Source organism: Pan troglodytes, chromosome 15 (assembly GCF_028858775.2).
Source record: "Pan troglodytes isolate AG18354 chromosome 15, NHGRI_mPanTro3-v2.0_pri, whole genome shotgun sequence".
NCBI classification, from domain to species: domain Eukaryota; kingdom Metazoa; phylum Chordata; class Mammalia; order Primates; family Hominidae; genus Pan; species Pan troglodytes.
In genome coordinates this window covers 33,759,840-33,774,914 of record NC_072413.2, presented here as the reverse complement: position 1 = coordinate 33,774,914, position 15,075 = coordinate 33,759,840, and the positions used below count along the sequence as shown (strand labels likewise).

General features: G+C 42.5%; 2 protein-coding genes and 1 long non-coding RNA gene across 17 annotated transcripts in view; 2 read left to right on the top strand and 1 right to left on the bottom strand.

The window, feature by feature from the left end:
- Positions 1 to 1,696, top strand: part of RALGAPA1 (Ral GTPase activating protein catalytic subunit alpha 1) — a 270,569-nt gene extending 268,873 nt beyond the window's left edge. For 14 of the 15 annotated variants that reach the window (XM_001141541.7, XM_063792836.1, XM_054666497.2 and 11 more), the window contains one exon: positions 362 to 1,696. In XM_001141541.7, the coding sequence (XP_001141541.2) occupies positions 362 to 510 (149 nt within the window). In that variant the 3' untranslated portion in view covers positions 511 to 1,696. The remainder of the gene's footprint in view (positions 1 to 361) is intronic. The other variant, XM_054666503.2, reaches the window with a different exon arrangement.
- A 1,306-nt stretch (positions 1,697 to 3,002) lies between these two features.
- INSM2 (INSM transcriptional repressor 2) lies at positions 3,003 to 5,902 on the bottom strand. The gene has a single exon (XM_522825.5). The coding sequence runs from the start codon at positions 5,808 to 5,810 to the stop codon at positions 4,104 to 4,106; it is 1,707 nt and encodes a 568-aa protein (XP_522825.2). The 5' UTR covers positions 5,811 to 5,902; the 3' UTR covers positions 3,003 to 4,103.
- Positions 5,903 to 6,042: 140 nt separating this feature from the next.
- LOC107968147 (uncharacterized) overlaps positions 6,043 to 15,075 on the top strand; it is a 57,996-nt gene continuing 48,963 nt past the window's right edge. The window contains exon 1 of the long non-coding RNA XR_010150906.1: positions 6,043 to 6,158. This is a non-coding gene — a long non-coding RNA (uncharacterized LOC107968147). The remainder of the gene's footprint in view (positions 6,159 to 15,075) is intronic.

Below are 15,075 nucleotides of genomic sequence, written 5' to 3'. Positions count from 1 at the left end.
TCCTAGAGATAGGAATTGGTCCTTCTCACCTGCTTCTTGACCCCTTCCCTGCATGCTGATGGTGCTTTGGATCCCTGTTCTTTCTGGCTCAAAGATTTTGCTTCCCACTGCTTTTTCCAGGGTTCTAGCCCTGGGAATGATGATTGGCGCTTTCTTGCTAATATAATGACATGAGCCACCAGATTGCTGGGTTTTAAATACATTAGTAGGCTATTGTAACAAGCAAGTTTGGGGCTTGCTTTTTCCCTCGAAAGATCTTATTAAGGGATGGGATCCTTGCTGCAGATTAGTAGCAGAAAGATTATTTCTCAGGGGATGAGAGGCTGGATAACTGTAGTAATGCTCTTGCTGTTTCCTACAGGCTCCTACCCAGAGATTCTACCCAGTGAAACTCCCACAGCAACGCAGGTAGATGGGGCTGACCTGGCCTCTCCAATGTCTCCTCGAACTAGCAAAAGCCGCATGTCCATGAAGCTGCGTCGTTCCTCTGGCTCAGCCAATAAATCCTAAGGAGACAAGCAGCCCAGCAGTGATCAGCAGTAGCCACCTTAGCACGAACATAGGGTTAACCCTTTCAGGCCTTCATGTCTGCCATAACATGCATGTTTCTTCCTGTACATTTATTTGAGAAAACACTGGATTTAAATAATTTTAAATAATTTGTAGCTTAATATTAAAGATTTAAGTTATTTATTGTTTCATTTTTTTTCCCACAATCCAAGCTGCCATATTTTGAGGGCAGGGGGAGTTTTATTCTACACCCTTTACCTTCCTAGATAATTATGTCTAAGTAGTTTTATCTTTAATTTCATGGTTAACTGTGAGCCAAAATACAATTGGACAATTAGTCTCATTATTTATTGTGCCCCATTGCAACTTTATGGTTCAATAAATATATAATTTTTTACAAATGTAAAATTTTACATTTAAGCATTTGTAAAGTTACAGCAAAAGACGTACCTGTTAATACACAGAATGTGTACAGATTATTTGTTATGACAATAAAACACTCAAAATAAATGGTCTTTAGCATCTCAAATTCCAACTGAAATCATTTTAGTATTAACTGTTCTTCCCAAAGCAATGTCTTATTTCTTGGCTGTGCAGGTGATGCCATGTTATATCCAATAACTAGAAAAATCACTGTGCTGAACTTTTATGTTTAGCTTCCAAGTATTTTTCTAATGTTTTGCATTTCAAGTGGTATCGCTGTTAAATGCCATTTGTTTTCAGATTGTGGCCTTTTATTATTGGCTGCTAGATCCTGGTGTTTCTATGTTCTTTTTTAAGCACCAAAAAGAAGATGGGGAAGAAAAGAAGGAAAATTTTCTGATATAAATATGTTGTTCAAATTATGAGTATTATTTAAAAAAGAAAAAGGAACATAACCCAGGAGTCTAAGTTAAATCTAATATTGTTAATACTGAACTTGCAGGTCCAGGTTGGTATACATTCCACCCTCTAGAAGTATTTTCTTACAGTAGATAAGCTGCTCACATTTTGTTTTGAATGGGCATCTCCTGAGGAAATGTAGCATGACATTGGTACTAACTGCATGTGTAAATACATCATACTGGCAAACCGTAAAATATAAATTATGTATCATCATTCACGTAGTATCTATAATTTGTAACAGTGGGGGGAAAAGATGACATGGTATTTAATAATACAATAAAAATATTCTTATCACTTCCTATCCATGAGTGTTGATTTGTCTTCTATGTTTCATATATTTTCAATAAGCAGGGCTATATGAGTAGTGAGGAGATTTAAAGCATGAACCTAGATTATCTTAGCTAATCATCAAAAATAAACTTGAATTCCCTTTTCAAGATACATTCCAACTTATTTCTCACAGATCCTACCACAGTCGTTAAAAACACAGGAAATTTTCTGTCTTCATAAAGGCTGGCCAGAAATTCACCCAATGCAGTTGGTTAGATTGTTAATCTCAGCTTCATGTTTTTGTTTTGTTTTTGTTTTGTTTTGTTTTGCTTTTTGAGATGGAGTCTCGCTGTCACCCAGACTGGCGCGATCTCGGCTCACTGCAACCTCCGCCTCCCAGATTCAAGCAGTTCTCCTACCTCAGCCTCCTGAGTAGCTGGAACTATAGGCGTGTGCCACCACGCCTGGCTAATTTTTTTGTTTTGTTTTATTTTTTTGTTTTTTGTTTTTTAGTAGAAACGGGGTTTCACCGTGTTAGCCAGGATGGTCTCGATCTCCTGACCTCGTGATCCGCCCACCTCGGCCTCCCAAAGTGCTGGGATTACAGCTTCATGTTTTTTTTGATTCTTAAATTTTACTTTGTTGTATAATATACTTTCAGCAATAAAACTTCGTACTAACAAGTTTCTAAGACAATCTTTCAGAAATTCTGTGCACCCAATTTCATTTTCTTATAAATGAAAACTAAAAGTCCTATGTAAGCTGATGTAGAAGATAAACAAATGGATAGAGTCCTTGGGAAGAAGATTGAACAATGTAGACAATTTCCTACAGCCAAGGTGAAGAATTACAAAAAGGAAAATCAGAGTAACTGCATACATGTTTCTAAAGTGCTATAAAAAATCTAATGGATTGATGATATATAACAATATGGAGTAAAAATACAAACCTGAAATAGTGAAATTAATTAGCACCATTAAAATATTTCTTTTTATCTTCAGGTAACACTGTTCACTAGCTTGAAATATATATATATATTTAAAATATGTTTTCGGTTGACATTTCTTGGGGGGGATGTCTTTTTTAGATTCAAAGACTAGTGCATATTCCTTGCCTTTTGCAGCTCAGTCTTTGCAGCCATACTTCAAAGGAAAATTTTTCATTGCATTCCTGCACCATCACATTCATTTGCAAAATATTTCCGTCTTTGTATTCTGTCCAAATGGGTCACTAACATTCTAAAACAGGATACCGACATTGGGGAGATAAGAAATGTGGCTTTGAAAATAGGCTGTGTTCAACAGGATTCTTAAGACAAACACAGAACACAACAAAAGCACAGTCTATGTACATTTATTTGGTGGTAAGCATCTTACAAATACGGGCTTTCTGTCAGGCAGTGCTCAGCCAATGTCCCAAACTGGCTAGTAGGGAATTAGCACAGAATGTACACTGAAATGGTTTTTTAAAAAAATCAAAAACACGTTGCCGCTGAAAAGAAAATACTGAATATTGAGCAAATTGCCATTCAGTTCCTTAGTGGATTACAGGTGTTAACATCTTCCTTAAGCTGTACATATTTTCATAATGAATACACAGTATGACATTTACAGCAGAAGCATTAAACAATTTGGGTGAAACCCCATTAAAACAGTCAAACTTGAGGAAACGACTTCTGTATTTCCAAAAAGCCATTTAAAGAAAGGTTTGAAGTAGCTCTTCCTGAATACTGCCCACAAAATAGCTGAGGGTGAGAATTTTAGGGGGTGTCTCAACTCCAGTAAAGTAGCATCCTCCCCACCTCCAAACACCAACTTAAGAATGGACATGTACATATAATTGGGCAAAGGAAAGTTTACAGGGGAGATCCCCATGCACCCCAAAAGCAGCAAAAATCCTCTTACATTTTCTGCCAGGTCTTGAATCTCCTTAAGTTTGGCACCAATCACATAACTTTTAATTCACAGAATATACAGTGCAAAATATCTGACCCTATTGAGACAGAAGCTGTATAGGCGCCTGTGATGACGAGACAAAAAAAACATTGGCTACCAAAGGGTAGCCAGAATCCTTTGTGGACATTGAGACATGCACGCATTCACCGCGACTTTCCATAGGAATTACAAATCATATAGGATTCGTTAGGGTCTCCAGAGTTTTAAGGGGAAAAATCCTATTTTAGTGGGGAAAGTGAGAAGGATTTAAAGCTGACAGTCTTTGATCTCAAGGTTTATACCATATACATACCTGCTCTAGAGAGGGATATTACATTTCACTGTCCGCTCCTCTGGTGGAACATTGACTACAGGGAGAATTTTAGGAGATTAAAACATAGGAAGGAATGAAAGTAAACTTGCAAGTTGAAGAAAGCCCCACAGAAATTCCCATGATCTGTTTCCTCTAAGGCCAACCTCGAAATCATCCTGGTCTCTCGTCCCTCAGCAGCCAGGCCGCAGTGGCATCTGCAGCAGCAGCACTTGCCGGCTTTCTGAGGGGTGGCACTTATTGATGTGCCGGGTCAGCCCTGGAGAGCTAAAAAAAGTGGACGGGCAGTGCTTGCACGAGAAAATTTGCTGGGCACTCCCGTCAGATGGCCCGCTAGGGCCCGACGTTTCGGGAGGAGCCCCCGCCAGAGCGGGCAGGAGCAGCTCCTCGCGGACAGCATGCCACAGCCGGTGCTTCTCCCTGATATCTGCTGTAGGGAAGTGCGCTCCGCACAATGGGCAAGCGAAGGCAAGTGGGGCACCGCGTTCGGAGCCAAAGCCCGGCGCTAGCGCACGGGCCGAGCCCGCCTCGTGAGTACTCAGGTGCTTGCGCAGATAGGCTTGGCGACGAAACTTTTTGTGGCAATATGGGCACACGAAAATCTCGGATCCCCTGCCACCACTGGTACTGCCCGGCACAGGTACCCGGCGCCCCAACACCCCCTCCGTGTAGGGGCCCTGAGGCAGCGGTGGCTCTGGATGCGTCAGCACCTGGAGGCCCTGCCTCGGGGCGCTGTCCGGGTGCTGATCCGCCCCGGAGCTGTCCCTGGCCTGCGGGTGCTGATCCGCAGTCCGCTCTATTCGGCTGTTCTCCTTTCCCTCCGCCAGAAAAGATGCAATGGCCCCGGAGTCCCGGGAGGACGAAGACGACGAAGAAGGCGGCTTCCCGTCGGCGGAGGAGACTGTGGCGGCGTTTGCAGCCGCGGGACGCGGCTTATGCCAGCGGCGATGGGAGGCCAGGTTCGCAGGACAGCTGAACACCTTGTCGCACTCAGGGCAGCGGTACTCTACGCGCACGATGCGGGAGCAGCGGTGCTGGGCCAGCGCGAAGGGGTCTGCGTACTGCTCCTTGCACAGCTGGCAGATGAACTCCCCCAGTGGCGTGCGGCTGCCCCCCAAGCCCCGGGACGGCGCTCCGGGCTCCTCCTCCTTGATCTTCAGGCCCAGGACAGGGGATGTGGTCACCTCATCGGCAAAGCTCAACTTCCTCATGGCCTTTGGCTTCTTGATTCCCGCGGCCGCGGGTCCAGACGCGCAGCCCGTGGGTGCCTTGCCGCGGCGCTCGCCGCCGGCCGCCCGCTTCAGACTCTGAAGGGCGGCCGAGAGGGGCGCAGGGTCCGGCTGAAGCGCGGGCTCTGGGAACGGCGCCCGAAGCGGCAGCAGAAACTGCTCCCCCGAGGTCGGTGCGGCTGCTGGCGCCACGGAGCAGGAGAAAGCGGCCACGGCGGCGGCGCCCCCGGGGAAAGACTCGGCGGAGACGGGCGAGCTGAGGCAGCGCTCCAGGAACGCCCGACGCAGCTCTGCGCCTGCCGGCTTCGCTGGACTGGGGCTGGGGCTGGGGCTGGGGCTGGGCCCGGGACCTTCCCTGCCACCCGCCCGCCACTCCGCGCCTTCCCGCCCGCCCGTCCCCGGGCTCACCCCAGCCGCCCGACATGGCGACCCCGACTGTTCCCGGGCCGCCTCCGCCGTCAACCCCTTTCCTGGTTCCTCTCGGGTGGGGGGTGCCGCCCGCTCCGCGCCGGGCAAGGAGGCGCTGGGAGCCTCCTCCAAGAAGGGCGGCGCCCCCTGGGGCCCCAGCAGAGGGAAGACACGCTCCGCAAGGCGAACTCGGTACGAGCCGCCTGTCCGTTTAGTTCGCTTCACCAGGAATCCCCTTGGCATGGTGGAGTCGAGAGCGCTCTGGGACAAGAGGAAAGGGGGCGCCACGGGGACTGAGAGCCGGCCAGCAGATGAACTAGAAGAGCTTCGCCGCGGCTGTCATGCCGGGGCTATCTTTATAGCTGAGACGCGGGCCGGGGTCCCGCCGGGCCGCCCCGGGCTGGCCCGGCCAATCAGGAGTGGGAGCGGGCGCCGGGGGCGGGGCTTTCTCCCGTGCCGATTCACTGGAGTAGACGAATCTGGCGGCGGCGGCGGCGCACGCCCAGCCCCGCCTCACAGCGCCGCGAACCTGCCCCTGTGGCCGGCTGGGTCCGCCTCCCCCTGCAGCCTCCCGGGCGAAGACGCCAGAAGGTAAGGTCCAGAGTGTGAGGGAGCTCGACACTCCCCGCCTTGGCTGCCTCCGCGGAGCGTCCCACTGGGGAGCCGGGCGAAAAGGCCACCTCACGACGCCCTCCGCTCGGGCCGGGACCCGGCTGCCCCCAACGCGAGGGCGTCTGGCTGAAAAGCTCCCGCCCTGCGCCGGACGGCCGAGCGGAAGGGGCGGTGGGCAGAAGGTGCGGCAGAGACCACGGGGTGGGTGTCCGGGAGGGAACCGGTGCACGTCCTCTGCGGGTATTGAGCTGATGAGAAGTGCGACCGAGCGGCCGGACAGCTGACTGCACCGCCCTGTGGCTGCTGTCGGCGGCGGGAGCACGTCCGCCCGCCGGTATCGATCGGGCCCGCGCGCGGCGGCGACACTCGAGAGTTCATCTCCGCAGAAGGGCTCTCAGCGCGGGAGAGCGTGCCTGCCCGCCGCCAGCCTCCGAGTCGGGACGCCCGAGCGCGGCTGGGTCCTGGGCGTCTGCGCTCTTAAGTGCTTCTTCTCGATAGGAGCAGGAGTAGGGAGAGGAAAGGAGGATCTCATTTTCCACTGTCCTCGCATAAAGTGGTTTCTGTGTTCACACTTTCCACTTGTACTACCCAGAGTATGACTTAATTCCTAACCGGCCTGTTTAGCATGGAGTAGATTGAATGAGAAATGCCGGCGGAATCAGCATTACAGCTGCTTCCCCGTACACCACAAGTGATACTTTGCAAAAGGTGTGCTGTAGAGCAAAGTCAACAGATTTTCATCTGGCACCCTGCAATGCTCCCACCATTTTGAGAACTAGAAGAGGTTTGAAAGTGTTTAGTAGTAATTGAACTAGGCAACAATTAGACCATCTATGACAGATATAAAGTGCCAAGATCCGTAATATAGGTAAATAAAGTGTGAGAACAGGAAGGGGAAAGACTATGTGCACAAGTCTCCTTACTAAACCAAATTGGAGAAAAAGACTGACAGAGGTGTTTTAAAAGTACACGATAGCATAACAGATGTAGTCATCAATAAAACACATTGTCTTTCTTCAGTGAAGTATTTTTACAGGGAGAACATTATTTTGAGAAAGATTTGGAAGTAATTATATATTAATCATTGACTATGTTATAGGCATTCTGCTTAAGTAATCTCTAATCTTCATACACACGCACACAACATGTACACACACAAACCAAAAAGGAGATATTATTTCTCTCTTTTTTTTTAATGTGGTGATTGAGCCATTTAGTTAGATAATGGGTAAAAGCCAAGCAGAGCTCAGATTCAAACTTGTTCTGGCTAATTCCAAAGCCCAGACTCTTTCCACTACACCAATGGCTTCAAACTATTTTTTTCCTTAATCACATCCCACAATAATAAATGTGTTCTATAGTATATACACACATGTAACTGAAACAAAAGTCTCACAAAATAATACTGTGGGTCCTAATCTATTTGTAAATTATGAAATCATACATTGAAATGTTTGCAGTGCATTCTCATATTTTTCATTCTATTGTATTTTGTTTCTTAAAAATAGCAGTCATAGAAAATACATTGATTTCATAATTTACAAATGGATTAGGACCCACAGTTTGAAAAACACTCATTATATTGTCTCATTAAATAGCATGAAATGATACAAAATTAAATAAACCTGATACTGCATAATCACAATATCTGAACCACTGTTTAAAATATTTGAGTCCTTTAGCAGTGTTGGTAAACTTAGTTTCCCAAATTGGTCATTTCTGACATGTCAGCTTATATGTGACTTCTAACTCAAATTCTCAATTCTCCTTTCCTCCTCATGATCCATACATATTGTGTGGTGTGGAAAATCTGATGTAATAATTTTAATACTTTAAGATAACCCCTTTTCCAGAGAGAGAAAGGACTCTTCCCCAGGGGCATAGTACTTTGTAAGAATTGCTGTCAGATATTTTCTACCAGATCCGATAGTTCCAATAGCTCTCTCCTTCCCTTCCCAAGTGTAATTTAATAACATCCTTTCTGGAAATCATTGTAACAATTTACATCAGAAGCTTTAAAAAGTATGTATACATTTAATCTACCAATTCCTCCTTTAGTAAGTCATCCAAAATAAGAGCGATGATTTATGCACAAAGCTGTTTATCACAGTGTTATTTGTAATTATAAATAATCAGAAACCATCTTGAGTAAACTATAGTATAGCCGTGTTATAGATGATTACGTAGCTTTAAAAATGTAATGATAGAGACAAACATATATACCATAACTAAGCAAAAACAGCAGGCAGCAAAAGTTGCTTGTACAATAAAGAGCTCAGTTATGAAAAAAACAAAATGCATATAAGACAGTGGAAGGAAATATGCCAAAATGTTGTTGGGATTGCCTCTAGTAAGTAGGAATTCAAATAGTCTTTTTTTAACTTTTTTGTTAAAATATTTTGCAATAATCGTATATTACTCTGATAATCAGAAAAAAAAAATTGCAAAACTGCCTTAAATCCTTTCTGGAGTTAAATGTGGTACCCTTCCCCTAGGATACTAGCACACTGCAACATCAAATGGAGAACTGTACAGATAAGTAGCATTCTCCAGGGCCATCTGTTTGAAATCTGGCCCTAGAAGAGAGTTGACAAGCCTCAATCATGCCACAGGCCTTCTAGTTGAAGAACACTTTTGGGAAAAGACTAAGGGTTAAAAGATAGGATTAAAATGTGGGGAAGAGAAAGAATTTAAATGCGTAATCCCCCCTTGGGTATAAACTTAGATGATCCTTCAAGATACAAACACTCTTTCTGTAGTTTCTCACTTAAAAATTACGATAAATAGGGCAGTGCCAAAGCAAGATTATAAAATCTTTGTTTTATTTAATATCTACCTCCTTTCTCTTCACAAAAAGATTAAACATTCAGGACCTTCATCTGCTCTCAGTTATACTTTGGTAAAAACTCATACGCACTGGATTATCTCTCAAGCTATTTACATTTTCTGCTTTCTCTAGTTGCGGGATACATTTAATTTAAATTCAGAAATTTTGAGACAATAGAAATTGGAACATTTTTTGAAGAGAGAGGAGACTTCTTCTTGCCCTGAAATCAGTGTGTATAAGACAGGCTCAGATGACTAACCTGCTTTTTGTCACTTGAATATCTGGGAGATTACTCAGAAGGAACTTTATTTCTTCTGTTTCTCTGCCCCCTCACCTCCACTTAGACATGTCCCTGTAAAAGGTTAACACCAGCTGCAGCTACTAGAGGCCCATTGTCCCTAGGAACTTGAAAGTCAAACAGTCTCTCACAAATCTAAAACCAAACTCTTGATTTCCTCTCCTAAACTTAATCCCCATCTCAGTTTTCCTCATCCCAGTAAATGGCACCTTCATTCAATTAGTTGCCTCAGCCAAAACCCAAAGACTTTGGGTTAAAGCTAAACACCCCATATTCAATCCATTAGCAGTTCTTATCAGCTCTATCTTCAAAGCATTTCCTGAATCTGAATCTTCTCAAATTCTCTACCACTGTTACTCTATTTGGTCTCTTGCTTCCATCCTTGCCTCCTTATAGTGTATACTTTATTCAGGAGCAAGATGTATCCTATTAGAATATAAATGTGATTCTTTCACTCTTTTGTTCAAAATCTTCAAGTGGCTTCCCAACACATTTAGAATAAAATCCAAAGCTCTGCTTGTTCCCTGGATATTCTTAAACCACATCTCCCACTACTCTTTTCCTCATTCAGTCTGCTCCATCTAAGTGGACACCTTATTTTCCTCAAACATGACAAGCACACTTCCACCTCAAGGCTGTTTATTCTGCCAGAATGTTTTTTCTTCAGATATGTTCACATCTTGTTTCTTAACTTCATTTGTGGATCTTTACTCAAATAATACCACCTGAGAAAGATCTTCCCTGACCACCCAAACTAAAATAACAGCCCTAACCCACCATCACCCTTCATCATTTTCTTCTTTTTCTCTACTGCCCGAAGGATATCGTCATCATTTTCTGTCCCTTTACTTTTTCTTCATAGCATTTATCACTATTTGCCACTGTATTATGTATTTGTTAATTGTCTGTTGTCTCTATAAAATCCAGGACGGTAGGTTCTTTGTTTTGTTCTCAGCTTCGTTTTCATCTGGTATCTAGATCAATGCCTGACATATATAAATGAATTGATGTCTAAAATCATAAGCTACCGGTTTCAAAAAAAAGCATCACAGTTTCTTGTTACTGCAACCCACAGGCCTGAAGCCCACCCTGACTGAGTACAAAACAAAGTATACAAAGTCATAAGGAGTTCTAGATCCTAGGCATTTGGGAATCTTAGTCCAGACAAATGAAAGGAATAGGAAAGTCTTTCTTGTATCATATGCCCTTGGAAGTCTTTTCCTCCCACCTCAGCCACTTGACCCATGGCTTAGATCACCACCATTTTCTTCCTCTGAAGCCATTACCTATAGGGAAAATAAACCCCAATTCATGACAGGAGCCTCTTATTTTAAGCTGTTTAGTGCCCAGGATACTAGAAGAATGGGAGCAGAAAGAAGCGGTCAGCTACTTAGTAGGAAAGATAAGACTGGCAAGAGAAAACTACATGTTTAGGAAACAAGGAATTTTAGGCAAAAATAAGATGTACAGGATAGGATCCAGTTTATTGAGAAGTTCAATCTAGGACATTTAAAGGGAGGTTGTATAGGGTAGTTAGTTGAGGGCACAGGCTTTAAAGTTAGACAGTTTGAGTTCAGTAGAGTTCCAGCTCCACTACTAGCTGTTTAATCTTAAGCAATTTAGCCTTTTTAACCCTCAGTTTCCTCATCACAAATGGAAATAGAAATAATTATCTCACAGGGTACTTTGGGCATTACATGTTATTGTGTTTATAAAATACTTATCACAATGCATGGCACATAGTGAGTCTCAAATGAAAAGAGGGTGTTATTAAGTGTCTGAGGTGAAGGAAGACTATTGACACTAATGGCAACCCTAAATTCTTCAGAAATAACAATAATTTCTTGTGTGACTGGCTGATATTTTATACCCAATTATGATGCAAGACAGTAGTGATTATGCACACCATTTAATGTGCTCAAAATTAATTTTGTTTCATGTGGTTACAACAAAATTCACAAAAGATGTAAAAGACAAAAGAAGGCAATGTAGTGTACTGGGTTATGCCCATGAGTTGGAGTCAGTCAGATCTGAGTTTGAATCTCGCCTCTGCCATTTTCTTATTGTGTGACTTAAACAGGCTGTTTAACCTCTCTGGCTTCAGTTTCTTGTCACATAGGCATGACAACACAGTACAGTATTTTCCATAAATGGGCCATCAGTCTGTTATTTTTGTCCTAAGAGGGTGTAAGGAGTGGAGAAGCTGAGACTGGAAAGATAAACTGGGGCAAGATTGCAAAGCCCATTATAACCACACTAAATTGAGTGCGGATATTTTTAAGTGAAAGCTACTGCTTTTTTTAAAGCATTTAAATGATATAATCAAATATTTGCTTTGAAAAGATAACTATAATGGCTATGTTGGAGCAATGCAGCTGTGAGGCTGAGGGAAAGATGTGGAGAAGGTAAGAAAGTGGGATGAGACTTGAGGCGTGAAGCTCAGCTGAACAAATATTAAAACAGTTGATAGAAGATGAAGTGGGCCTAATTATTCAAATATTGAATAGATTTAAATAATTGACTGATACACTCTATAATTATACTTATCTATGTTTTCCTCCCTGTATTGAGCAGTAAAATAGATAATACACATTCTAAAAACTTGAAAGCAGAGGGAATTTATAACGACTTTCATTTGGTCATGAAAGACTGTTGAGATTGAAATTCACTTCAGGACGTATAAGCAATGGGAAAATAGTGAACTTGAACTAGAAGGAAAGGATTTTCAATAGCATAAGATGTCAAATAGAAGAGGCTTTTTAATTTCTTTATGCTGGGTACATGATAGTTCTTTACTCTCAGCCATTCTCACATTCCAAATCACTAGCACTAACTCTGTCTTCTAGGACAGCTCTCTCATCAAACTATTTTAGCCACTTCTTTGGCTCAATATGTAATTCTACTATATTGCAGACACTTAAACGTTTGTCAATGTTGTACAAAGATAGCTTCCTAATATTATTAGAGATCCTCCGATAGGAATGCTTACCTCCCTACTTCCAGCCTTAAACGAATAAGTATTTTCTGGAGCTGGCTCATTGCTAATAAAGAGTAGATTCGAATCCTAGCACTGTCATTTACTAAAGAGGTGATCTTCGGCTGGGCGCGGTGGCTTATGCCTGTAATCCCAGTGCTTTGGGAGGCCGAGGTGGGCAGATCGCCTGAGGTCAGGAGTTCGAGACCAGCCTGGCCAACATGGTGAAACCCCATCTCTACAAAAAATACAAAAATTACCCAGGCCTGGTGGCACTTGCCTGTAATCCCAGCTACCCAGGAGGCTGAGGCAGGAGAATCACTTGAACTCAGGAGGCGGAGGTTGCAGTGAGTCGAGATCACTCCACTGCACTCCAGCCTAGGCAACAGAGTGAGACTTCATCTCAAAAAAAAAAAAAAAAAAAGTGGGGGGTGATCTTAAAATTTTTGCTCAGTCTCTCTGTGTCTTAGTTCTTTTCCCCACATTAGGCATAATAATACCAACATAATAGGATGAGAGTTAAATTAAAGGAGATAAACTAGTATCCTCTACAGAGCTGGCTCTTACCGAGTGCTCAACATTGGTGTGTTTGCATTGCTTGTAAACTCATAAGGGTAGAGCCTATCTAACCTGCTTTTATGTACACAAATAATGTGTTATATGTGTTCCAAATAAACACTTGGGAATAATGAAAATTGCTACCTGGCTGGATGGGGAAAAAGCCATGTCAACTTTTATCTATATCTATATATTTATATTTAAGATTCCATTCACATGCTTGAAAAGAATGTATATTTTGCAGTTGTACATACCAAGTTTTATATTATGCCCACCCCTCCACATATATATGGTAATTTATGTTATTTCTCTTTATAGTCTCTCAACTTTTGCTATATAAAATCTTGAGACTTTCTCATAGTCTTAAGATTCATATGAATGAAAAACAATATCCGTTTGGTTAATTGAAACCTCTTATAAGTATAAAGTATCCCTCTTTATCTGTACTAATGCTTTCTGCCTTAAAGTGTTTTGTCTGATGTTTTCCTCTAGACATATCAGCTTTCTTTTCGTTGGTGTTTACAAGGTATGTATTTTCCTTTTAATTTCAACCTTTCTTTATTATTATGTTTCAAATGTGTCTCCTATTAGCGGTTGGATTTTTTTTAACAGTCAATCTTTAGCTTTTAACTGAACCATTTAGTCCTTTTACATTTCTTGCTACTATATTTAGAATTAAATATGCCATCTTCCAAAGTGCTTTCATTTGTCTGATCTATTACATTTCTTCTTCTCTCCTTTTTGTCCTCTTTTAGATGGATATCTGATTTTTATGTATCAAATCCTCCTCTTTACCAGTTTAAAATTATATTCTTTGTATTATTTTATTGATTACTTTTAAAATTATATTACACATTTTTAATTTGTCAAAATTTAATAATATAAGGAAGTCAGAACACTTGAACTCCATATATTCTTTCCTGATTTGTATGCTATTGTTGTGTATTTTAATTTTGTATTTTTGAAAGTCCACAAGACTATTATTATTGTTTTATACACTTAAACACTGGCTTTACTTACACATTTTCCATTTTCTTTGCTCTTAATTCCTTGTATCTAAGACTTTTCATGTGAGATCATTCTCCTCCTACCTGAAATACATGCTTTAAAATTTCCTTCATTGTAGATTTGATAGTGGCAAAATATGTCTCCTCTAGTATATCTCAAATGTCATTATTTTATGGTAACTGTTTTGTTTCAGCACATTGAAAATAATATTCCACTGTCTCTTCTTTCCCATTTTTACTAGTGGAAAGTCAGCTGTTAGTATATTAGGACTCTTTTGAAAGTAATTTTCTTTTCTCTGGATTCTTTTTTTGTTTTGTTTTTTGTTTTCTTTTTTTTGAGATGGAGTTTTGCTCTTGTCGCCCAGGCTGGAGTGCAGGGGCATCTCAGCTCACTGCAACCTGCGCCTCCTGGGTTCAAGTGATTGTCGTGCCTCAGCCTCCTGAGTAGCTGGGATTACAGGCACCCATGACCAGCTAATTTTTGTATTTTTAGTAGAGACAAGGTTTTGCCGTGTTGGCCCGGCTGGTCTTGAACTCCTAACCTCAGGTGATCTGCCTGCCTCAGCCTCCCAAAGTGCTAGGATTACAGGCGTGAGCCACTACGCCTGGCCTAGGTTATTTTAATATTTGTTTTTAGTCTTCAGTCTTAAGAAGTTTCACTTTAGTACACTTAGGTATGAATTTCTTTTCATTTATTATTCTTTCAGTTTGTAAGACTTGTTAAAATCAGTGCTTTGGGCTGGGCGTGGTGGCTCACGCCTGTAATCCCAGCAATTTGGGAGGCCAAGGCAGGCAGATCATGAGGTCATGAGATCGAGACCATCCTGGCTAACACGATGAAACCCCGTCTCTACTAAAAAGACAAAAAATTAGCTGAGCGTGGTGGCAGGTGCCTGTAGTCCCAGCTACTCGGGAGGTTGAGGCAGGAGAATGGCGTGAACCTGGGAGGTGGAGCTTGCAGTGAGCCAAGATCGCGCCACTGCACTCCAGCCTGGGCAACAGAGCGAGACTCCATCTCAAAAAAAAAAAAAAAATCAGTGCTTTGAAGTAATGTCAGTTTGAAAAATCCTCAGCAGTTAACTTTTCAGATAATTGCTTCTATTTTGTCTTATCTTTTTTTCTCCTTCTAGAACCCTGGCCAAACCTATGTTAGACATTGTCACTGTACCTTCTGTGTCTTTTTCCTTCTTATATATATTTTTTTCTTTTCTTTTCTTGCCTCTGGAATATTT